Below are 25,314 nucleotides of genomic sequence, written 5' to 3' on the forward strand. Positions count from 1 at the left end.
ATCAAATCCATTGACCTACCCACTCTCTCTCCCAGACTATATCCTCTGCCCCCCCGCCCCCCCCCCTGACTCCGCCCCCTCCTCCCCTGATGACTATGCCACCCTCCTCAATTCTGCACTCACCGACTCCCTTGACTCCCTGGCCCCCCTGAAAACCTCCACAGTCTCATTCACCTCCTCCTCCCCCTGGTTCACCCCCCACCTCCGCACGATGAAACAGACCGGCCGGCAACTGGAACGACTTCACAAGAAAACCCACCTCACTGTCCACGCCGAACTCTTCAAACAGCACCTCTCCTCCTACCGTGATGCACTCCTAGCCGCCAAATCTGCCCACTTCTCCACCCTCATCAACAGCACCAACAGGAACCCCTGCACTCTCTTCTCCACTGTCAAAAAGTTCCTCCAACCCCCGGACAATAACACACTCTCCTCCCCTGAACTCTGCAACTCATTTCTCCACGCCTTCAACAGCAAAATCTCCAGAATCCACTCCTCCCTGACTGCCTCCATCGCCAACCCCTCCGCCCCCCCCCCCCCCCCCACTATCACCTTCCCTCCCCCCTCCCTCGCTGCCTTCTCCCCTGTTGACTCCTCCCTCATCACCGACATTATCACCGCCTCCAAGTCTTCCACCTGCTCCCTCGACCCCCTCCCCACCCCCCTGACCAAGGCCTGCCTCCCCGCCCTCATCCCCCACCTCACTGCCTTTTTCAATCAGTCACTCTCCCAAGGTCACGTCCCCTCTGTCTACAAACTCGCCGCTGTCAGCCCCATCCTCAAAAAACCCACCCTCGACCCTGCCAACCTCTCCAACTACCGCCCCATCTCCAACCTCCCATTCCTCTCCAAAACCCTTGAGCGCATCGTCGCCACCCAACTTCACTCCCACCTTCACTCCCACAACCTCTACGAACCCCTACAGTCTGCCTTCCGTCCTTACCACAGCACCGAAACCGCCCTCTCCAAAGTCATCAACGACCTCCTCACCTCCGCTGACTCTGGTGCCCTCAACATCCTAGTTCTACTCGATCTGAGCGCAGCCTTTGACACTGTGAACCACTCCATCCTCCTCCAAAGGCTGGGCCAACTGGGTGTTGAGGGCACCGCACTGGACTGGCTCACCTCATACCTCACCGACAGACAACAATTCATCTCCCTCTCCGGTCACTCCTCCACCCTCTCCTCTGTTTTGCAGGGGGTCCCCCAGGGCTCAGTCCTCGGCCCCCTGCTCTTCCTCTGTTATATACTCCCCCTTGGTCACATCATCTGTCAATTCAACCTGGACTTCCACTGCTACGCCGACCACACTCAGCTCTACATCAGCACCAAATCCCTCCAGAACCCACCCCTCACCCACATCGAAAACTGCATATCCGCAATAAAAACCTGGCTAACCCACAACTTCCTCCAACTCAACAGTGACAAAACTGAACTCCTCCTCATTGGCACCAAATCCACCCTCAATAAAACCGGACCCATCACCCTCACCATTGACGACTCCACCATCACCCCCTCCCCCCTGGCACGCAACCTTGGTTTCATCCTGGACCCCACCCTCTCCTTCGATCCCCACCTCAGCTCCGTTGTCAAAACTTCATATTTTCATCTCCGCAACATCGCCAAAGTCAGACACTGCCTCTCCCCCCCTGCTGCTCAATCCCTCATCCATGCCTTCATCTCCTCCCGCCTCGACTATTGCAACTCCCTCCTCACCGGCATCACCTCCCGTTCCCTCCATAGACTCCAGATGGTCCAAAACTCAGCTGCCCGCCTGCTCACTCACACCCGGTCCCGCGATCACATCACCCCTGTCCTCCACTCTCTCCACTGGCTCCCCGTCAAGCAACGCATCGACTTCAAATTACCCCTCCTCACCTTCAAAGCCCTCCACAGCCGAGCCCCCCCCTACCTGACTGACCTCCTCATCCCCCATCGCCCCTCCCGTACACTCCGATCCTCTTCTACTGCCACCCTCATCATCCCCCCATCCAGACTCAAAACCTTTGGTGACCGTGCTTTCTCCCGCGCCGCACCCCGACTTTGGAACTCCCTCCCCCAGACCGTCCGAGACTCTCCCTCACTCCCCACTTTCAAAACCCCACTTAAAACCTAACTGTTCTCCCAAGCTTACAACCTCCCCTACCCCTGACCACCTCCTCCAAACCACCACCCTCCGCCCCCCCCCATCCCCCCCTCCCGCCCCTCCCTCCTGTTATCTTCCTCCCCTCTGCTTCTCCATACAACCTTGCCCTGAACCGCCACTGTTATTTGTAACTGTTCTCTAACTGTTGCCTGTTACCTGTATCTGTTGCCTGTTTCTGTTCCCTGTTGCTTGTCTTTTGTTTCTCTGTTAAGCGTCTTTGGGTCTTGAAAAGCGCTATATAAAATAAATGAATTATTATTATTATTATTACAACCCACCGCTCTCTCACATCAACTCCTGCCTGTCTGCAATTAAAGTCTGGATGCATCACAATTTTCTCAAACTCAACAGAACTCTTTCTCATCCGCTCCAAATCACTCCACCCTCATCAAAATCAGCAACCCCACACTCATCACTGATGGCACCACTGTTTCCCCATCCTTCCAGGCACGCAACCATGGCGATATCCTTGACTCCACCCTTTCTCTCAACGCCACATCCGCCAAACTGTCAAATCTTCCTTCTTCCACCTCTGTAATATTGCAAAGATCTGGTCCTCTCTCACACAGCCCTCTGCCGAAACACTCATCCATGCATTCATCTCCTCCCATCTCGACTCCTATAACTCACTCCTCCACGACATCAACACCAGCTTCATCAGCAGACTCCAACTGGTCGAGAACTCAACCCCCCATTTCTTACCCATACCAAATCTTGGCACATCACCACCTCAGTCTTAAAAGAATTTCAGTGGCTTCCCGTCTCCTACCGGATCAACTACAAACTCCTCGTCATCACTTACAAAGCCCTTCACCAACTAGAAAAGCGCTATATAAGTATTATTATTATTATTATTATTATTTGTATTTATTATCGTATACTGGATACTATCGTATACTACTATACTCTGTAGCGGGTTTGACCCTTTTAGTTTAAGGGAAAGTGGGGTGCCAGTCAGAGTCTCGTCTGACAAATAATAATAATAATACATTTGAAATCAAATAATTCAGTCAAACCATACAAACAATGTAGCAAACAGCAAATAGCATAGCAATATGACACAAGAAACCAGCACTGCAAAAAACAAACAGCCAACAACTGACTTCAGTTTTCAATCTGTATTGCATACGTGAAATTAAGGAACATTACACACACAGATCATGTGTGTGTGTGTGCGTGAGTGCGTGCATGCGTGTGTGAGTGCGTATGTGAATAGCCCCACAGTCAAGACTAGAGTTCAATCCAGTTCAGAGTTAATCCAGTACAAAGTTCGTTACAAAGTTCAATCCAGTTCCAAAACACAGGGTAATGCAACGTAAAGTAAATCCAGTCCGGGTTTTACCCCGGATCCACCCAAGTCAACACAGCAAAAAGAGGAATTTGATACACAGCACAGTACGTAATGTTTGTATCAATTTGTCTCAGCGACAACTACTCGCGGTACCCGTCAGTCAGTCAGTGGTCAAGGAGAGATTGCGTCAGCAGCCTCGGCTGCCTAGATCCGCCATGGCTGACTGACTCTTGGAACTCCGAGGGGAAATATGTACACTGTTCCAGGAAATTCCAATCATTCTCCAGAGCGGACTACAAAGACGAATATCTTCACACGATTTGGCTACACAACGCAGACTTATCACGCACGGACGCCGATCGCTTGTTAAAGATGAGTTTTCGTCTGCACACACACTGACAGCTGCCAGCTCGCTGGTCTGACACACACTCTACTAGTAGTTTTCCGGGAGGTTGGTTCACACTACGCAGGTTTTTTTTGAGAGGGCTGTGATTGGATTATGGGACTCTGTGGGTGGTAACATTGAGAGGCATGAATGAACTCCTGATCAGTGGGTGGTGACGTCATTCAAACGAGCTGGTCGTTACACCTCCTATACTGTAATTTATACTGTGCAAAATACTATACTGTGCAATTTTTTTATTTTATATAGTACAACTTTATCATCATAAAACATTTTCAGTATTTTACTGTGTGTATAGAGCAGTGGTTCCCAAACTTTTTTTTCCTGAGGATCCACTATTTTTAAATTACAAACCATCGCGACCCAATTCACAATAGGTCTTATCTATAAATCGTGAGAAGAGCAAATATGTGAATAAATTAATGTTCCTGACCATTTTTTCTGTCATTTCCACATCACCTTATATTATCTTGAATAGGTAAACCAGCCATTTCAAAGAGATATACATTTGGTAAATCATAACTTTGTTTTTTGCACATTATTAAAAACATATACACCCTGAATACTTAATACTGATAAATGCATTTAGGCAGAGTTAACAGGCTATCTCGTTGTTTTTGTTTCCTCTCAGTAAAACAATATAGCTTACACATTTTAAATAAAAGACTGTGGAAGAAATTCTGCAAATTTATTTGGTGACCCAAATAAAATCTCCTGCGACGCTGTAGGTCCCGAGTCCCGACCCAGTCTTTGGGAAACACTGGAGAATACATCTTGTTTATTTTTAGAGTTCTTTAATGTTGTGTCACTCTTCTATGTGAGCTGTTGTGGGGAGTGAATTTTCCCCGTGTGGGACTTAATTTAATTGATCTTATCTTATCTTATGTTAAACCGCTCATCATTTTATCCCTACCTGATTGCGGGGTCCCACTCCAGACACTGCTTCAGGAAGTCCAGGAACAGCGGGTCATCGGTGCCCTTCAGCGCCACGCTCCAGTCCTTGCTAGCGGGTGGTCCGCGTGGCTTCCCGCGCCGCGAGCGGCCGCCGTTCAGTACGGCCGTGCCGTCAGGCAGCGTGCTCACCGTGCAGTACCGTGGGAAGCCTCTAGAGGACACAAAGTTCTTAGCTCTCTTGGAGGCATCCAGCAGCTTCTGCCCGGGCATGCCCAGCAGCTCCATGATGCAGGCCAGCTGGTCGGCCTCATCCTCGCCCGGCAGCAGAGGGTAGCCCGTCAGCAGCTCCGCCAGGATGCAGCCCAGAGACCACATGTCTATGGGCATGCCGTACCTGGAGCCTGTGGAGAGAGAGAGGAGAGAGTGAGACAGACATACAGGAGAGAGAGACAGACAGGAGAGAGAGACAGACAGGAGAGAGAGAGAGGTTAGACCACATGTCTATGGGCATGCCGTACCTGGAGCCCGTGGAGAGAGAGAGGAGAGAGTGAGACAGACATACAGGAGAGAGAGACAGGAGAGAGAGACAGACAGGAGAGAGACAGGTTAGACCTATGGGCATGCCATACCTGGAGCCTGTGGAGAGAGAGAGAGACAGACAGGAGAGACAGAGAGAGAGAGAGAGACACACAGGTTAGACCACATGTCTATGGTCATGGTCATGCTGTAGCTGGAGCCTGTGGAGAGAGACAGACAGACAGGAGAGAGAGAGAGAGAGAGAGAGAGAGAGAGAGAGAGAGAGAGAGAGAGAGAGAGAGAGAGAGAGAGAGAGAGACAGGTTAGACCACATGTCTATGGTCATGGTCATGCTGTACCTGGAGCCTGTGGAGAGAGACAGACAGGAGAGAGAGAGAGAGAGAGAATTTTATTCTTTTTTGCTTTGTTTTGTTTTTCTCTCTCTTCTGAAGATTTCAAAATAACAACGGTTATTTACAGATTCTGTGATTTTTTTGTTAATATACTGTAATTGCTCACTATTTGCACTATCACCATTTAACTGCCCGTTTATTACTGTTCTGTTATTATTCTGAATAGATTCCGGTCAACAATGGTCTTCTATTATATTCTATCTTATCACATTCCATTTAATTTTCTTTTCTCTTCCTCTTTGAATATCTTCAGATTTTGTGATTTATGTTACTGGGTAACAAAATGTCTTGTTTTCTGTTTTTGATTCTTTGTAATTACTAAGTGTTGCTAATGTATACTTTGGCAATGTAAGATGCACCTTATCATGCCAATAAAGCCCTTTGAATTGAATTGAATTGAGAGAGAGCGAGAGAGGTTAGACCACATGTCTATGGTCATGCTGTACCTGGAGCCTGTGGAGAGAGAGAGACAGACAGGAGAGAGAGAGAGAGAGAGAGAGAGGTTAGACGAGGGGTTCCCAACCATTTTTGGCTCATCACCCGATTTTGACGTCACAAAATTCTAGGGACCCGAGACATTCAAATTCCGGTACACCATCGACAATATCATCAGTGACATCGTCAGTGATGTCACATGTATGCTTCTTTTTCCCCTCAGAATTCTGACTTTAATCTGAGAATTTTGACTTTAATTTCAAAATTCTGACTTTATTTTCAGAATTCTGCAATTATTCTCAGAATCCTGATTTAAAGTTATAATCTCAAACATTTTCATCTAAAAAAGATAAAATAAAGTCACTATCTATCTGATAGAGCCCATTGACAGTTTGGATCTCACCTGCAATTACCACTCATCGCCATAGATGTCACCCAAGAGAACAAAACTGAAATCACTCAATTGCTGCTCGTATGGAATAAGGCCATATATCGATTACAAACAGCAACGAGAGATAAAGCGGGACGTGTTATCTATGTGACGGACACTCAGACAGCAAACAGTTTGTTACATAGCTAATTCATGTTCTCATACTTATATAACAACCATAATGAACCGCGATGTGACAGAAAATAAGTTATTTATTACGTATTACGTATGCCCCGTTCACGCCCGTTTTGGCCAGTTCCAGGACTCTACTCGGATCTGAATATCTTCTAGGGGGATCAGAATGACACCAAAGTTATTTGGGTGAGTAAAACATCATATTTTAAGCTGGAAATAAGGTCTGGGGTGTAAAAAACAGGAATTCTCCTTTAATCTTACACACATACTGTGTATTTGTGGGAGTGGAAGAAATCTCCCGCTACTGTTGATGAATGAATGATGAAGGAGACACTGGGAAACATTAGTTTGTTTATCTGATGCGTCACATTGTTTAGTTTTAAATGAGGAAATCCACAACTTTCTTTTAAGGGCACACACTAATACAGACCTGGGCATTATGCGGCCCCATGATGGTTCTGCCTGGCCCAGGAGCTCTAAGACGAACCACATCGTTTTACTCAAGCTAAAAAAGAAATCGAATGAGATGACCTCAATTGGCTGTTTGGACTGATTTTCAATATAATAAATGCTGAAGAATAAGTGCACAGTATGTTTTCTATAATTTAATCTACCGTAGTACCGGGTAGTTATAAAATTAGAGGTTGCGCCATGACAATATATTTGTCGTCCCCCCCATTCCCCCCACCAGCAACAATCTGGGTTTCTCATGCGGCCCCAGGAAAAATAATTGCCCACTCCTGGAAGTTTGGCTCTCTGGCGTCTCTCTCGCCTGGTGATATCTCTTACCCAGAATGACCTCCGGCGCTCGGTAAAACCTGGACTGGATGTAGGTGTAGACTCTCTGATGTTCATAACAACTAGAACCAAAGTCTATTACCTGGAGGGAGGGAGGGAGGGAGAGAGAGACACACAGAGAGAGGGAGAGGCAGGCAGAGAGAGGGTGTGACAGAGAGGGGGAGAGAAACAGAGAGGGAGAAAGTGTTTGTGTGAGAGAGAGACGGGGAGACAGAGAGATGTATTAATCTTTAGGTTTTATACAATAACCATTCTCCATTTTACAAGGTTCCGTCGGTCACTAGTGATCAGTTCAGATACATTGGTCACTACTAAGGTTCAGAATTCAGATCACATCTTAGATCGATTCGGGCCCCCAAAAAACAAGTCCGACCATACGCGAGCCCAGCCCGGGTCCAGCCCCATAGCATAATACTACTTCCTCTCACAAAGGACTCACAAAGTGGGTGTGGTGTGATAGGCAGCGAAAAGCCCACACTTACATTTCAGTTTAGGACATTTCAAATAGAAACCTTTGATTGACTGGTGATAAAAGCTCACAACAAATTAACAATCTGACTTTTACAGATAAATTTGAATGACAGAAATATATTCAGAATTACACACGGGATGGTCCATCCATGGTCAAGCTGCCTGCGTGTGCACGGTGCCAGAGGAGAGGAGAGGCTGTGCCAGAGACCTTTAATATAAAGACACACCCCACTCCAGGCTCCATCAATAATAGGAAATGGTCTCCTTAATGTGCATGGTCACCTCTCCCCTTGAAGTGTTGTGGTAAGAGAGAGCCTGGTGATGCGGGGTTAGTGCAGATCTAGTAATCCTAATTTGAGCTTGTGAGTTCCCAAACTCTACACACACCACACATATAAACACAAAGCTGCTCCTTGTTAGCTCAATCTAGTTGTAACTAAGATATTTGGTTAAAAAAATATTTTTTCCAACCACAGATTTAGCTACTACATCCACGAACCTCACATGTGTTGCTGAGACAGAGACAGGTCTTGAACAAAGTTAATTTTCTCCTGATGTGTCTGTCTGAAAATTGCCATTTTAGTGTCAGAATGTTCAGAAGATATTCAGAAAATGGGCCCAATGTTTACGTTGATGACTATGGGGCGAAATAATCTGTCATAATCTGAGATCATGTTAACTTCTCCCATTGACTCAGGACCTGCTGCTACATGTAGTCTCCTAAGTGGGCGTGGCAGTGGGTGGAAACCTAGGTGGCACAGATACAGGAAGTGACTGGAAGTTGGGGTGTCTCCAGTGTTGTGCAAGCTCACACTTCACAAGAGCTAGCTCAAAATTCAACTCACGCAGATTAAAATGAACTAGTTCACGCTCATAGCTCATATTTTGAACTTTGAGCTATAGCTCACAGCAGTGGCGCCGGAACGAGTTTGCAATTAGGGGGACAAAAAAAGAATTGATGTTTTTTTGGACGTTTGGATGATTTGTAACCATATTTAGAGGAATATCTCATTTTAAATTAACATTAGGATTATACTATAGTGATGTCATTATTCAGTATTTTCTCCTTTTCTCACTCACTTGGTGACCTGCTCTCCCTTTAGGTAATTTTACAATTACACTACAACAGACAGCAACACAGGCAGAAACACTGAACTTATTATTATTATTATTATTATCACTTTGAAACACAGTGCAAAACTTGTCATCTCAACACAAAAATAAAATAAAACTAACCGTATACTATACCATTATAGCAGCAGCCAATGACAACACATTCAAGCCATCCTAAAGTGCATTAGTGAGTGCAGTACAGAGTCCGGGTCTGTCTGTCTCTCAGGTGTAATAATCCCACACTGATCACGGCTTTAACAAGTGTCACAGGCTGTGTAAACAGTGTAAAGTGGGCTCTCTATAACTTGATCCCCGGGTCCGTCTGTCTCTCAGGTGTAATAATCCCACAATGATCACGGCTTTAACAAGCATCACAGGCTGTGTAAACAGTGTAAAGTGGGCTCTAAGCGGCATGCCCATTGGATTTTTGAGGGGGAAAAAATTTGTATTCAAAAAAATCAAAAAAAATCAGGAGGACCAAATTTTTAGGGGGACAAAATGTCCCCATGTCCACCTGCTTCAGGCGCCCGTGGCTCACAGTCCCAAAAAATGAGCAGATCAGTTAATTTCAAGCTCACTTCTTGTTTACCCAGAGAAAAGGCACAGCACTGAAAACGTAACGCACAATAGCCTATAACACGTTCACTGCCGTCGACGAGTTAACTCGTCCAAAAAACAACAACGGTTGACTGCTGTCAACGAGTTAACTCGTCAAATTTATTTTTTTATTTTTTTTGACGGTGGGACGTGGATCAAACCCTTTTACATCTCCTATAAAAATATGGGAGCTATTGAATGTGTATAACCTATTTTCCCGAGCCACTAAGTGGCGACAGTGCTCTCCAGACTAGAGAAAGCCGAGCGAAAACAGCAGGAAAAAGCGTGAGGAAACCATTCTCATGAAAATGGTTTGGCGAAAACGCTTTCGCGCTGGGAGCTGGCGCACAACGGTGGGGGATTCCAAAAATAGACTCTGGGTGCAACACACTTTGAAACACACAGCAGAAAGCCCAGAATCGCACGCAGCTTCATCCCAGCTCACAACAAACGAACGAGCCCGATCCAGACTTGCCCGACGAGCGGCCGCCAGGCAGCACAGACAGGCAGCAGAGACTCGCCTGTGACACACGCTGCAGCCACCAGAGACACACCCACGGAGGGAGGAGTTTGAAGGAGAAGGGGGTGGGGGTGCTGTTATATTGAGGAAATTACTGTTCAGAACTATTGTTTAGATGTCTGATGTCTCACTGATGCCAAAAATAAATGGTTAAAGTGACTGTTATATCGAATTTCACAAAAATGCATTTTTCTCAGCTTTCCTTCTCAGACGCTGAAACCATGCTGTATTCAACTGCTAATGCCTACATAACAGAACATGATAAAAACTAACTCTTTTAGACAGAGAAAGCACACATTCTATTAGTTCTTTTGAGATATTTTGTGTTCACAAAGTCCTAGCAGAAAATAATCCTCGGCTCTTGAAAGATGAGCCAGAATCCTCAAAAAAACCCTTGGCAGAAGCTACCTACTGTATTGGAAAAACTGTTGGCAGTGAATGTGTTAACACGCAATAGCTTTTTTAACACACCTTTATTTTAAAAGATTAATGTAAAATTCAGGGGCTTTTAGCCCAAGCTTCAACAAGAGCAGACATTTTCTCTTGCTCTAAAGTAAAAAATATACAATTAAAAATACAATACAGTAGCCTATAGCTCAGACCAGGGCAACTGGCGGCCCGCGCTAACCCTAACCAGAACCCTGAACGCAACATGCAAGGTACCCGCTGAATAAGTGTCCAAATGTTCATGTCATTCTGGCCAATACTCCACTTCTGTTATAACATTTCAGTCTGGAATATGGAATAGGCTAGCTTTCAATAATCTTTATGACTAAAAGGCTAAAAGTAATATCATGTGTAACTGTTCTACATTGAAGTAGAAATTTAAATAATTAACTTGTTGGTTTTGGATTTATTTAGCTTCAAGAGTGCATTTTTGTTCGTGTGACCCTCAACACAGGCTTTGTTAATTTCAAGCCCTGCAGGGAGAGCAGGTGGTGACATACAGCGTTGCCAGACGTACGATAATTATCGTATTTGTACGATAATTTCGACCTCTGTACGATGTACGATCAATAATCCCAAAATCCCCCAAATGTACGATAATTTCATCATTTTGTGACACTTAGACGAATCCTACGTCTATCACTCTATCTGTTTATACAATCATCTCTTCAAACAACATATTTGCAGCCAATACGTGCAGGGTGTTTTGTTGTTGTTGCAACGCAGGCTGAGATCACAGTGTTGAAAGATCATGCCAAGTCCAAAAAGTAGCCTGTGATCAGCTGCAGTCCCCCCGACTTTGGCGCGCCGAAGGCGCACCGCGCTGGGGAGGGGGCGTACGATAATTTCACTCCAAAAACGATAATTGTGACCCTCTGGTACGATAATTCAACATTTGCCATCTGGCAACACTGGTGACATAGGAGTGAGTGAGAAAAGGATCAAATATTGGTGGTTAAGACTGAATAATGATGACATCACAACTGTTAAAATTAGTTATTCCTCTACACCTGGCTTCAAATGCCCCAAATCTTTTGCGCCGGCGCCGTTCGGCCTCCAGCCCTCAGCAAAATCTGGCTCTCTGGTAGCGAGGACATTTTTTTGTGGTCCTCTCTATCATCAAAGTTGCCCATCCCTGGTTTACGGCATGACAATATCTGTTCGGCCCCCGGCAACAATTTGGGTTTCTCATGTGGCCCCCCATGAAAAATAATTGCCCACCCCTGACATAGATTGATAGATAGATAGATAGATAGATAGACAGACAAACAGACATACATAAAGATAGATAGGCTAGATTAGAGATAGATTAGATAGATAGGCTAGATAAGATACATTAGATAGATAGATATGCTAGATTAGATACTGTAGATAGATAGATAGATAGATAGATAGATAGATGATAGAAACATAAAAATGTCCCTTTTCAGGTTAATTTCAATAAAAAGGTTGAGGATTGAATCTAATCTAATAATTTGTATGATGTTTTATTTATGTTAAAGGTCACTTTCAATGATTTTACCTAATAATAATGTAGAAAAACAAAGATTTTAAATTCAAAGTTTTCTAGCCTTGGGTTCAGATATGTCGGTCACTAGTGATTGGTTCGGGGAATAGCCAGAAATCGGCTAACGAGTAAACCTCATCTGAATAATGGCGTGGAAGACCAGGATGTGATCTGACTTCGCCCCTCTCCCTCAGGCTGTACCTTGATACCGCTCCTCCCCTGCTGTTTGAGCAGTATGTTCTCGGGCTTGAGGTCACAGTGGATGATGCGGTTACGGTGCAGTGAGTCCAGGCACTGCAGGATGGAGTGGGCAAACTTGCGGACCAGGGGCAGAGAGAAGCCCTGGAACTTGTTCTTCTTGATCAGCTCGTACAGGTTCATGCTGAGCAGCTCGAACGTCATGCAGATGTGGTTCCTGAAGGCAGAGAGTGGGACAATATAAGGTATTATCTATCGTGATAAAAAACACTCAAGATAATGTTATGGTGATGAATTTCCATTAATCGGATAATTGTGAATATTGTCACAAGCGTGAATATCGCCAGGAGTGAGTTGAAAAAGCTCTCTAGATTACATTAGATTAGATACTTTAAGGACCACACAGCCAGGCTGATGGAATTTGTTTTCAGTACAGTACGTTACATAAGCCAGGTTCCAACATGGAACATCACATGCAATAAATACAATACTGTAATTACAAAAACACAATAGAGTTAAGTGTTCGTATGGCAGTGGGGAAGAAACAGCTTTTAAAGCGTGTTTTTTTGGTGGGCAGAGACCTGTAACGCCTCCCGGAGGGCAACAACTGAAAGACATGGTGTGCTGGGTGAGTGGGGTCAGAAATTATTTTTCTTTCCCTTTTAACTGTTCTTTGGCGGTGCAGTGATTGAAGTGACAGGAGGGGGGCGCGGGTTATTTTGGAGGATTTATTGATGATTCTCTGTAGTTTATTTTTGGAGTGAATGTTCAAACTGCTGTACCAGATGGTTATGGAGGAGGTGGGGATGCTTTGTATGATGGCCAGGTAGAACCGGAGCAGGAGATGTTTTCTGACTCTGATTTTTTGAGCTGACGGAGGAAGAAGAGTCTTTGATTGGATTTTTTGTAGATGTGATCTGTGTTGGTTTTCCATTTGAGGTTATTGCTTATATGGGTGCCAATAAATTTGAATGAGTCCGTGGTGGATATGGGTTTGCCGGAGATGAGTATGGGGTTTTGGGGTGTGGCTGGCATCTGAAGTCTATGATGATTGAGTTCTTGGTTTTTTGATGAGTTGAGTAGGAGTTTACTGTCTGTGTACCAGGTAACTGTTTGGTTGATCTGTGCACAGTATTCAGTTTCATTGTTGTTTGTGATGAGGCCTATATGATGGTTGTATCGTCTGCATATTTATAGATGTTGACGGAGTTGTAGTGGGATATGAGCAGGTTGGTGAATAGAAGCTTGAAAATGGCATTCGAGAGGTCACCGAGACCTTGACCTTTGACCTTTGATAACCAAAATGGAATCAGTTCATCCTTGCGTCCAAGTCGACGTTTGAGCCAAATCAGAAGAAATTCTATCAAGCCGTTCTTGAGATATTGCGTTAACGAACTTGGGAATGGCATTCATGAGGTCATAGTGACCTTGAAGTTTCACCACCAAAATGTAATCAGTTCATCCTTGGGTCCAAGTCGATGTTTGAATTTCCTGAACTTATAAAACATCAACGGAAAAGAGGAAGAAGAGGAGGAATACTCGCCCGCCTAAGGAGACGCGGGGACGCGGGGTACGGTGGTGCAGTCGGTAGCGCTGTCGCCTCACAGTCAGAAGGTCCTGAGTTCGATTCTCGCCTGGGACACTGTGGGCGCTGTGGTTGTGTTCCCCCCCATATCTTCAGTGCCTACTGCCCAGGTGGGGTATCTCGTCGTAAGGGCCTTTCTCTCTGTGTGGAGTTTGCATGTTCTCCCCGTGCTCCCCCAGGGGGTTCCTCCGTATATAACCCCCCCACTAAAAACATGCAGAAGATCAGATCGTCATCGTCATCTGACCAGTGACGACAACACCTGAAGTTGGTCCCCGGGCGCTGTACGAGAAAGCGACCACTGCTCCTGGCCTGCCCCCCGGAGGAAAGGACATGCCTGGATGGGTTAAATGCAGAGGACACTTTTCACCGGCCACCGTCAGCATGAGTGTGTTGTGGCCGCATGCATGTATTGTGGTGTTCGTGTGACAATAAAAGACGGGCTTGTCCGTTACGAGAGAGAGACGCGCTAACAAGCCACCATTACCAAGCGTCCTGCTAGCCAATGTACAATCTCTAGAGAATAAAATGTGCGAGCTGAGAGCGCGAGCACAATTCCAAAAAGACATAGCGCGCTGTAACGTTCTGTGTCTGACTGAAACCTGGCTCACACCTGAGACAACGGACCATGCCATCACTATACCAGGTTTCAGCGTCCACAGAGGAGACAGAGATGCAGAACGATCCGTTAAGAAAAAAGGCAGAGGCGTTTGTCTAATGATAAACGAAAACTGGTGTGTAAACATCACTAACATTGGGAAATACTGCTCAGCAGACCTGGAGTATGTAATGTTGCAGTGCGTGCCGCACTACAGCCCGAGGGACTTTACACGAGTCACCGTCATTGGTGTGTACATACCTCCACAGGCGAATGTCACTATCGCACTGAAGGAGTTGCAACGTGCGATTAGCGCACAAGAGACAAAACAACCAGAAATGGCGCTGGTAGTGGGTGGGGACTTTAACAGGGCAAACCTGAGAGGGAGAATGCCCACGCTTCACCAGCACATCCACTTCCACACCCGAGGCAAAAACACACTGGATCGATGTTACACAAACATCCGCCATGGTTACAAGGCCATACCCCGCCCCCCCTTCAGGAAATCAGACCACGCCTCCATCCTACTCATACCCAGGTACCAACAAAAACTCAAAAAACAGCCCCCAGCATTCCGAACCGCCCACTGCTGGTCAGACCAATCAGACGACATCCTGAGGGATTGCGTCCCAACAAAGAGAATCAAAATAATGCCAAATCAGAAGCCCTGGGTCAACAGTGAAGCCCTTCATGCCCGGACCACTGCCTTCAGTTCTGGTACACCAGAACAATACAAGCAGGCACAATATGCCCTCCGAACCGCAATAAAAAATGCACGGAGAGATTATGGAAAGCAGCTGGAGTCAAAATTGGACACTAACAACCCAACAATCAGTTAATCCTTGAGTCCAAGTCGATGTTTGAGGCAAATTTGATGAAATTCTGCCAAGGCATTCCTGAGATATCGCGTTAACAAGCTTGAAAATGGCGTTCGAGAGGTCACAGTGACCTTGACCTTTGACCTTTGACCACCAAAATCTAATCAGATCATCATTGAGTCTAAGTGGATGTTTAAGGCAAATTTGATGAAATTCCGTCAAGGCGTTCCTCAGATATCGCGTTAACGAACCTCGTACGGACCGTAACGGACGGACGTACGTACGTGCGGACGGACAACCCGGATCCATAATGCCTCCGGCCTGGCTATCGCCGGCGGAGGCATAAAAACAAAACACATCAGACAGGTAATACAAACATCAAACACACAAGAAAAAGACTAAAACATCTCAATTTAGGCAGTTGCATTCCTCAGTTTTAGTGACATTGTAAAGAGTTTTAAGCATATTTTGATGATTAACAGGATAATATCGTTAATCACGATTATTTTGTACAGGATAATGGTGACATGGAGTTTTCATATGGTCCCAGCCCTAACTGAAGGTGGACCAGCTCCTACCTAAAGGTGAAGTGGACCAGCCCCTACCTGAAGGTGAAGTGCTCCAGCATGTGGATGACATTCATGCCCAGGTCTTTGTCCTGCTTCCTCAGGTGCTCCAGGATGCGGATCTCCTCGGCCGCCTGCCGGTGGAAGCGCTTCTCATTACGCACCATCTTCAGAGCCACCTGGCTTTGGGACTTATGGTCCAATGCCTTCACTACCTGCAGAGAGAGAGAGAGAGCTTCACTACCTGTAGAGAGAGTGAGAGCGAGAGAGCTTCACCACCTCCAGAGAGATAACCAATTGCCCTTTATGGCAGTGAAGTGTGGGGTCTTGTCACAAATCAAGACTTAAGCAACTGGGACAAACGTCCAATTGAGACCCTGCATGCAGAGTTCTGTAAGAACATCTTACATGTCCAGAGAAAACAACAAACAATGCCTGGAGGGCAGAATTAGGCCACTACTGATCAAAATACAAAAAAGGGCAATCCAATTCTGGCAACATTTGAAAGAAAAACAGTGACCCCCACTCATACCATTGCAAAGCCCTGCAATACCAGGACTTGAGCAAAAGCAGTCCCCTCACTCAGCTGGTCCTGACGCTCAGATCACTAACACACACACTAACCCTCCACAGCCTCAGGACCAGAACATCAGAATACACCAAATTATAAATCAACAGAAATGAAAAGAAATGACTCATTGGGAAACACCAAACCATGCTCCTGCATGCCCCACCGCCTCTGAAACTTGAGTAAGAAAGAGTATGTCATGAAAATTACAATAACAACACGACTCATTCTGCATACGCAAGCTTTTATTTTGAAACGAAGGCCAGCATTGGCAGTGACGAGTCTACAACGTTGATGCATGAAATGCATCGTGATTCGCTGAGATACATGTGGGGGTGGCATTGTGGGCGTGCCCACTGCTATGAAAAGAAAGCAGGGCTTTCTACTTTTGTGGGAGCAACCAACAATCATGGGTGGAAAACAGCCAGACAACAGCGATGTGGTATGTTTTGGAGGGACTGACAATTATTGAAAACATGCGCTCGTCACGCACGTCAAAACTAGCGTGTGAACGGTACTAACGTTAAACAGCCATTCACCCGCTCATGAAAAGAAAAGTTGCTCAGAAGAACGCAGTGGACGTATAATCCCAATATATCACTGATGTTATATACAGTGTGTGTCAATGAATTAAAGCTTTGAGTGTGTTTGGGGCTAAAGACAGATTTACAGTAGTAGTTCTGAATGTAAACTTACTTTGTCGACATGCCACATCTGTGATATATTGGGATTATAACATCAGTATATATTGTATAGCATATACATAGTATATACAGTATACAGTACTGTATATACTGATGTATATATACTACTATATACTATACTATATATATACTGTATATATAAATATCTATCTATATATATATATAAATCTACCTGTCTGCGCATGCCTTAAGGCAGGGAAGATAGCAGTCCGCCTTGCGCTAGTGTCCAGGTGTTATGCCGAGTTTTTCATCCCCGCCCGGCAGCAGCTAAACGCATCCCCACCTCACGGGAGCATATTGTAATGATTTATACAGAAATGTAACTGATTAAAAGTGGTATAATTGTCTGGGTAGACGTGACCTCCCTGTTTTCTAAGTTAAAACAATATGGTGGGGATGCAATTCTCGGCGGGGATGCGGAAATGTTCAAGGCACGTGCCGCAGGTGCAAATTAGAGCCGTGCCAAATCATCTGCGCCCCCAAAATGCGAGCGCAAACGGGATTTGGGCGGTCTTAAGTACCAGAATTATTCACAGGTGTGGCCAGGCAATGCCTGGGCGTTACATCAATAAAACGGATTCCCGTCTCCCAATCGCTGTTTGCACAAGGCATGCAATATGCTGTAATTCTCTCCATGCGTAATAGGGTGGACTCACTCGTGCGGAGGACAGAGAGAGATGGAGAGAGCTTGTTGACAGATTGTCTGTGGTGCCAACGACCCTCCGGGTTATGGGATAGGTGAAGGTGAATAGCCTATGTCCATTGTCCAACAAGTTTTCTCAATTAATTTCCCTCTTTGCGATGTGATAAAAGTTTCTCAGTGAGTTATAGTTGATTGCCTCACTGAATTATCTGCTAATACCCCAATTTAGCAGCAGAATTTGATGTCCTGGTGTGGCAAGGCTGTGCTTAATGACATATCCAAACTCTGCACTGCGCTGCGCAGCACGGAGATTATGGTGCGCTCAAGCGCAGCGGGGTATTTAGCGCGTAAGAGGTGCTTTTAAAAGCTCTTCGCACAAAGTAATTGCGCGCTGCTGACGATAGGATAATGCCATCTATCTCCACATTTTTGCGCTGAAACGCCTGGTTTGGCATGTGGCACGCCTATGTCTAGCACAATTATAACAGGCATGCTCTTGTTCACGCCCCAATTTGCATCTCTATACAAATGACTGTGTTTCCCACTCCTCGTCTGTTAACTCATTGAGTGCCAGCCACTTTTGGAGAACGGACGCTCCCAGTGCCAGAGTTTCAGAGCGTTTTCAGTGATTTCTCAAGGCCCACAGAATATTGTGTGATATTACTATGTAAACACCGAACACGCACAAAGAACGAGGAGACTCTCTTCTATCATCTGCAAAAAAAAGTTTATTGATCCCATTTTCCGTTCTTTAGTTATGAGCCGGAGAAGATAGGCTGTTTTGAGCAAAAAGACAGGTTTCAAATTATAAGCTGAGATATTCAGCCTTTTGTGAAATGCAGCATTTCAAGCACATTCACTGACGCTAGCTAATATTTTCTGATGTAGTGACGTGGTGTAGTTCTGTGGAGCCTGCGTGCCCCACCCCCCTCTCCCCGCCTCAGCTGCAAACTCCTCCCCACACGCACCCAGTCTATTTTCGGAGCCTCCGTTTTTGCGCCGGGCGGCTCCCAGCGCGACAAGGAAATGCCAAACGGGACTGCAGGGATAGGTTTGGCCCTTCGGCGTCGGGTGCTGCCTTTCTGGCGGGTAATCGTGTGGAGAAACTATATGCAGACAGACAGACAGAGGCAGAGGAGCTCAGTTGTGTGCGCGGGCAGACAGACAGACAGAGGCAGAGGAGCTCAGTTGTGTGCGCGGATTGACTGATGTTCGCAGCCCGACGTCAGCTGCAGACAGAGCAATCTATATGGCTCTGGCTGCAGCATGCATCGGCTTCTCTTTGATCACGGCTTTTTGCTGCAGTTTTCCGGACCTTTCTGTAATCTTCAGAGCACTGTCGCCACCTAATGAGTCCGTAAAATAGGTTATACACCTTCAATAGCTCCCATATTTGTACAGGAGATGCCTGATGCTTTGATCCACGTCCCACCGTCAAAAAACGCAATTGACGAACATACTCGTCCGTGGCGCTCTACGTTACTAAACGAAATGACAAACATACTCGTCCATGGCACTCAATGAGTTAAAATGTTTAAGTTTGGTGGACTGGTGTGCAGCCAACAACTTAGAGTTGAATGCCTCCAAAACAAAGGAAGTAGTGGTGGACTTCCGTAAGAGCCATGATGGCCACACCTTTGGTCATAAATGACCAGGAAATTCAACAGGTGGAGCACTATAAATTCCTGGGCATCACCATCTCCTCTTCCTTAAAGTGGGAAGTCAACACCATAGCAGTGCTGAAGAAGGCACAACAGAGACAGTTGAAAAAGTTTTCTATCTCTCGTGAGGGAATAATAAAATTTGACCGAGCTGGTATTGAGAGTAGGGATGCACGATATGGATTTTTAGAGCCGATACGATAACCGATAAATATATTCTTCTTGGCCGATAACCGATACGATATAACCGATAATTATTATATAAAAAAAAAAATATATATATATATTTTTAGTTTTTAACCTGTATTTTATGCACACCTGGGGTTAAAAAAGGGTTAGGGTAGATGTATGGATGTAGTGAGCATAGTTCTGACCTAACCAAATCTAACTGACATCACTGTGAACGCAAAACGAAGAAAACTTCTGATATAATATGATTGTTTTAATAAAGTGTATCACTCAATTATAGTCAATACAAAAATAAAGGCTTTTATATAACGGAAAGCCAAGCTGCTTAGTCTGCAGATAAAACACAATGACAAAAGGCATAGTAATTTAGACTTGTCATACTGATCTGTTAAAATTTTGCATGGGTTCCAGTTCTCAGTGAGTTGTAGCCTGGGCCCAATGAATGGGGCAGGCACTATATAAACCATCTGTGTCGTTTCACTTTTTACTGAAAAATGCTGCCACCAGATTAAAGAAAAGAACCCTATGTTGACTGACTGATGCTTTTTATGTAGCCTAATGTGCGCGCGACTGCGCCTTTGTTTTCATTATTGGCTGTTAGATGGCTCTGTCCAGCACTATGGTCCAGCAGCTAACGCTAACTAGCGCGGTTAGCTTAACGTTAGCGAGTGGTTGCGAGTTAAATACACAATCCCTGGATGTTTCATTTCGGGTAAAGGGGTTTCCATTAGTTTCTATAAGTTTACGCCAGCTCTGTGTATTAAGTGCTTTTGCGGGGCTGTTTGATCACAAGCCACAGACTGTAAATGTCACAAGCATTTTGTCTGCCAAGCGGACGAGTCTGCAGGGTAGGCCGCACGACGAGCTAATGCTAACAAAACTCGCTAACAATAACAACAAACATATCCGCTGCATCATCGCCAGCTTTGGTTTAACGTAATGCCAGCTTATTGGTTTCCCCTCCTCTCGGAACCTGTGTGGGACATGGATTGCAAATTACAGTAGCTTGATAATTCTGAAACTGCAGCATACTGGCAGCAGCCATGTTTGCGTCGCAGCTGTGATGTCACGAATGTGCGACAACAAAAGCTCCGCTTCCGAGGCAAAAAATAAAGCAGGATTATTATCGGATAATTTATCGGAAAAAGGCCATTATCGGAATAATAAATAATAACGCAAATGGCCATATTGGCCGATAATTTATCGGTCCGATAATTATCGTGCATCCCTAATTGAGAGCATCCTCACCTTTGGAATAACCGTATGGTACGGAAATACCTCGGCAGAGGACCGGAAATGTCTCAACAAAACGTTAGGGTTGTACTACAACCCGGGTTTTACGAGTGAGAAGGAGAGCTCTCACTCTAGTGCCTTATCCGCTGCGTACGCAGCCCACTGGAAGACTTATTTTTGCTCCAAAAAATGACCTTTAATTTAAACCGATCATCCACCAGTAGGTGGCGTGGTACCCCCTGGGGCTGAGGCGGCCACCCGCGTGACTACGTCACGTCCGCTCAGTCCAAGGATAGCCACTCATTCTTCCAGCCCGCTGAGAATCGACGCAACCAACGACGCATCGACGCAGCAAGGCTGGGTAGTGAGAGCTCTCCTTCTCACTCGTAAAACCCGGGTTGTAGTACAACCCTAACGTTTTACTTCATTTCGAACTCGGGCTCTCACTCTAGTGCCACATTCAACCGCCCTTGCTGCCGGGAGCACCCCTCAGAGCGACCCGATTGGCATCGGTGAACCACGGCCGCATGGCAAACGTTCATGCCCGACTGTATGACATTTTAGAGCGGCAACAATACTACTTTCTTGCCACTGACAGTACCGCATGCGCGAAACGCGAACCGGACATGTCGAGGCTGTAGTACCTAACAAACGTGTGATGAGAGGACCATGAGGCCGCAGCGCACATGTCCTCCACCGAAACACCACGCAACAACGCGGAGGATGTCGCAACGCCTCGCATAGAATGCGCCTTGATACCCTCTGGGGGTATCTTACCCATGGCAGAGTATGCCAAAGCAATCGCCTCCACTATCCAGTGTGATAAGCGATCCTTGGAAAGGGGCCCACCCTGGGCCTTCTGCCCAAAGCAGACCAACAACTGGTTTGTAGTGTGTAACGAACGCGTCCTGGCCACAGGCCGAGAGCGCCCTTACGGGGCACAGCATGTGCAAGCGCCTCTCCTCGCCCGAACTGAACGGCGGGGGACAGAATGCTGACAAGTCTATGACCATAGACCTAAAGCTGACATTAATATTCTTAGGTTGATAAGCCGGGTTAGGTCGCAACGTAACCCTGTGCCCATCATCCCCAAAAACCATACAGGCCTGCTGCACCGAGAGGGCAATCAGGTCACCAACTGTCTTTCCTGACGACAAGGCCAGCAGCAGCGCGGTCTTCAAAGAGAGAAATTTCAAATCGGCGGAGTCCAAGGGCTCAAATGGATGACCCGTTAGCCCGTCCAGCACCGTAACCAGGTCCCATTTGGGAAAGACGCACCGCGACGGCAGGCGCAGCCTACGCGCTCCTTTCATGAAGCGCGAGACCAAAGGGCACGCCCCCACGGGGCTCCCTTCAATTCCCATGTGGCAAGCAGAAATCGCGGCTACGTACACCTTAAAGTCCTGGAAACCAGAAATATTTCTTTATTATTTAGCATTTTGAGTTCATCACATCACAGGACCCTATGTTAATAAGCCACCAGCCAAATTTAAACTAGGGCTGGCACGGATCACGGATAATCCGTGACCCGTACGGATCAGCCCCCACGGTTCGGCACACGGTTCGGAACGTCGTGGTCCGCGGAACCCAACCCCCCCCACCCCCCCCCCCACACCTTTCGTTTCATTTAACGTTTAACGTTATGTATGTGTATGATAACGCCTGCAGCGCAGCCAGACACAGACAGGCATCATGGCATGCACAAGTGAGCTTCCTCATCCCTTGTCATCGCTGTAAAGTCTTTCTGAAGGCTGTGGCTAGTGGCTACTAAAGACAACAAACTTATTTCAACACCTCTGAAAAAGCACAGGAATGCGAGCAGCATGTTGCGGGCTGCACAAGATAGCGAGAGCCACAACACGCGCACACACACACACACACACACACACACACACACGCACGCGCGCGCACACGTTTCACAAACACATTATCACCGGACGGTGAAATGTTGCCTTGGACACATAACAACAAAACAACACGTGGGGCCACCGAGTAGCATAACGTAGCATCAACGTTATGTTTCCAGACTCACCCGGTCTGGTCTGTAGCCTACCCGTGTCAAGTGACTACGTTAGCTAGCAACAGCCAGGAAGTTAGGCGCAGTGCCACCTAAAACAGGAAGTTGTTGTTCTGCCTTCAGATTAAAAGCATAAATTGTGTCATGAGAAAAAAATATTTTTTGAGCTGTGCAGGGCAACAAATGGTTAGAGAAGTATAATAGTATTAAAAATTCAAATCGAAAATCTAATTTTGAGAGAAAAAATCTGATATAGCCTATATATTTTTTTTTTGCTGAAAAATCCGTGATCCGTGGCTCAAAATCCGTCACGCGATCCGATCCGTGGGTTTTCTGATCCGTCCCAGCCCTAATTTAAACGATGATGAACGTCGCAAAGTATATAAATTTAGGTTTGACAGTCATGGCAAAAGTCATGAGAATCAATTCGTTTTTAGAGTGTATTTTGTCCCGCGGACTGTGTGGGCGTGTCCCGTCTGCAGCAGGGAAATTTCTCTCTCTCTCTCTCTCTCTCTCTCCTGTCTGTCTCCACGCACACCGTGAAGGTTCGTGGGCTCAAAGACATGCCGAATGGCAAGACACAGAACTCGTAAGCCTTCCCCAGGAAGGAGAACCTCAGGTATTTCCTGTGTCTCTTGACCACGTGGAAATGGAAGAACACATCTTTCAGATCCACGGAAGTAAAGAAATCCCCCTGTCTCAGGCGTTGCACAGGCGGGGAAAAGAGAGCATTCGGAACGGGAACTTCCTCAGCGTCCTGTTGAGACGCCGAAGGTCCAATTTTGGACGCATGGAGCCATCCTTCTTGGGCACGACAAAGTACCTGTGGTAGAAACCCAAGCGCACCTCTGCCTTGGGAACCGAGTGAATCGCCCCTTTGGCGAGGAGCGAAATAACCTCCTTGTGGAGTATGTCCATGGACTCCCCCTCCATGGCCGGATCGGGGATTCCGTCGAACGTGGGTGGGGGCCTGGCAAACTGTAGAGCGTATCCCTTCTGTAACCATGGGGACGGGGAACATAGACGCTCCCAGGCATCGAGCCTGTTGGACAAAGATGGTCTCTTGTGGCCAAAAGCAGCGGAAGCCGCCCCTCTGGTCATGAGTATATTGTTGGGCACCGGGACCTGATCCGGTACCCTGATGGGGGGGCAGGACGTGAGAGGCTACGCCCCCCTGCCACATGGTCAGTTCCGTAGAAGCTGTGCATGCTGGGGGAGAATTTATTACGCAAGCTCCGCCTACTGACGCGCCCCGTGGGTGCGTTGTATCGAAGTAACCCCCCCGCTGTGCGACTTTCGCAGGCTGGGGGGACTGCGGAGGTAACCTTCTCTTTCGAGTCCGGCCGGACGCGAACTTGTCCGGCTGTGCGGTCCCCAGGAGAGCTCCCGACCAGCAATGGGCCCACGGCGCCATTGATGGTGGGCTTGTCCTGGGAGCCTCTAGCCGAGGCCAGGCCGTAGCCATGGACCAAGGCGAGCCTTGATGACGGGTATGTGCCCCTGGGAGAGCTCCCGACCGAACTCGGGCCTTGGGCACCGAGGACGGTGGGCTTGTCCCTAAAGCTACAAGCCGCAGGCTGGCACTGAGCCCAGCCTTGGTGAGCCAACCGGTGAGCTTGACCTGAGCGCTGCCAACCGAGGCCAGGCCGTGGCCATGGACCAAGGTGCGCTGGGTCCCCTGTCAGGCTCCTTGCGCTTGCAGGGGGCGCCCCAACAAAGGGAATGCGACCCATGGAGAGCTCCCAACCACCCCGGGCCCTGGGCACCAAGGGCGGTGGGCTTGTCCTTAGAGCTACAAGCCAAAGGCTGGCACTGAGCCCAGACATTGGCGAGCTGTAACCCCTGCTGGACGCGTAGCGCCAGCAAGGGGCGGTACGTCTATTGTAGACCAAGGAGCCATGTTAGTGGCATGCGACGCGGCGGGCGAGATGCCTGCCACGCCCGAAGAGCACCCCTGTAGCACTGATGCAGGGGCTGGGGTGGCTCAGCCCAGGCAGTGCCCAGCTTAGCTGCGGCCCTGGGCATCGCCCCACAAACTGCTCCCTTGAAGGGCTCGCTCGTATCCCTGCGAGCCTCCGCCTCCGCAGTGACGGCGCTAGCACCGTCCCAAGCCTCCTCCCTATCGGGAACCTCCTCCTGGGCGGTCTCGACTAGGGGGTCGTACCCGGGGAATTTGCCCCGCTCTAACTCGCCCTGAGCAGCAGGCTTCACCCAAGACAGGTCAGAGAGATTCAACGGACACGTTTCTCTCAAGAGGCGTACCGCTGGGAGGAATGTCCTCCTCAAGGAGAGCGAAGCTCTAAGACGCAGGACGGCCATCTTGAAGATAGCCCAGCAGCTGCAAGACCGAGGGTTCAAAGCGCCTGTGCAGCATGCTCATGCCCATGGCAGAACACGCACCTATCGTGCCGGTTCAAT

At 47.2% G+C, this 25,314-nt stretch overlaps 1 protein-coding gene across 1 annotated transcript in view; it reads right to left on the reverse strand.

The window, feature by feature from the left end:
* Positions 1-25,314, reverse strand: part of LOC310795431 (dual specificity tyrosine-phosphorylation-regulated kinase 2-like) — a gene marked incomplete at both ends in the record, with an annotated part of 109,907 nt that overhangs the window by 4,025 nt on the left and 80,568 nt on the right. The window contains 4 exons of the mRNA XM_083657465.1: positions 4,754-5,135; positions 7,453-7,543; positions 12,318-12,531; positions 15,921-16,096. Coding sequence (XP_083513591.1) covers positions 4,754-5,135; positions 7,453-7,543; positions 12,318-12,531; positions 15,921-16,096 — 863 coding nt within the window. The remainder of the gene's footprint in view (positions 1-4,753; positions 5,136-7,452; positions 7,544-12,317; positions 12,532-15,920; positions 16,097-25,314) is intronic.

Source organism: Poromitra crassiceps, assembly GCF_964638095.1.
Source record: "Poromitra crassiceps genome assembly, chromosome: 2".
NCBI classification, from domain to species: domain Eukaryota; kingdom Metazoa; phylum Chordata; class Actinopteri; order Beryciformes; family Melamphaidae; genus Poromitra; species Poromitra crassiceps.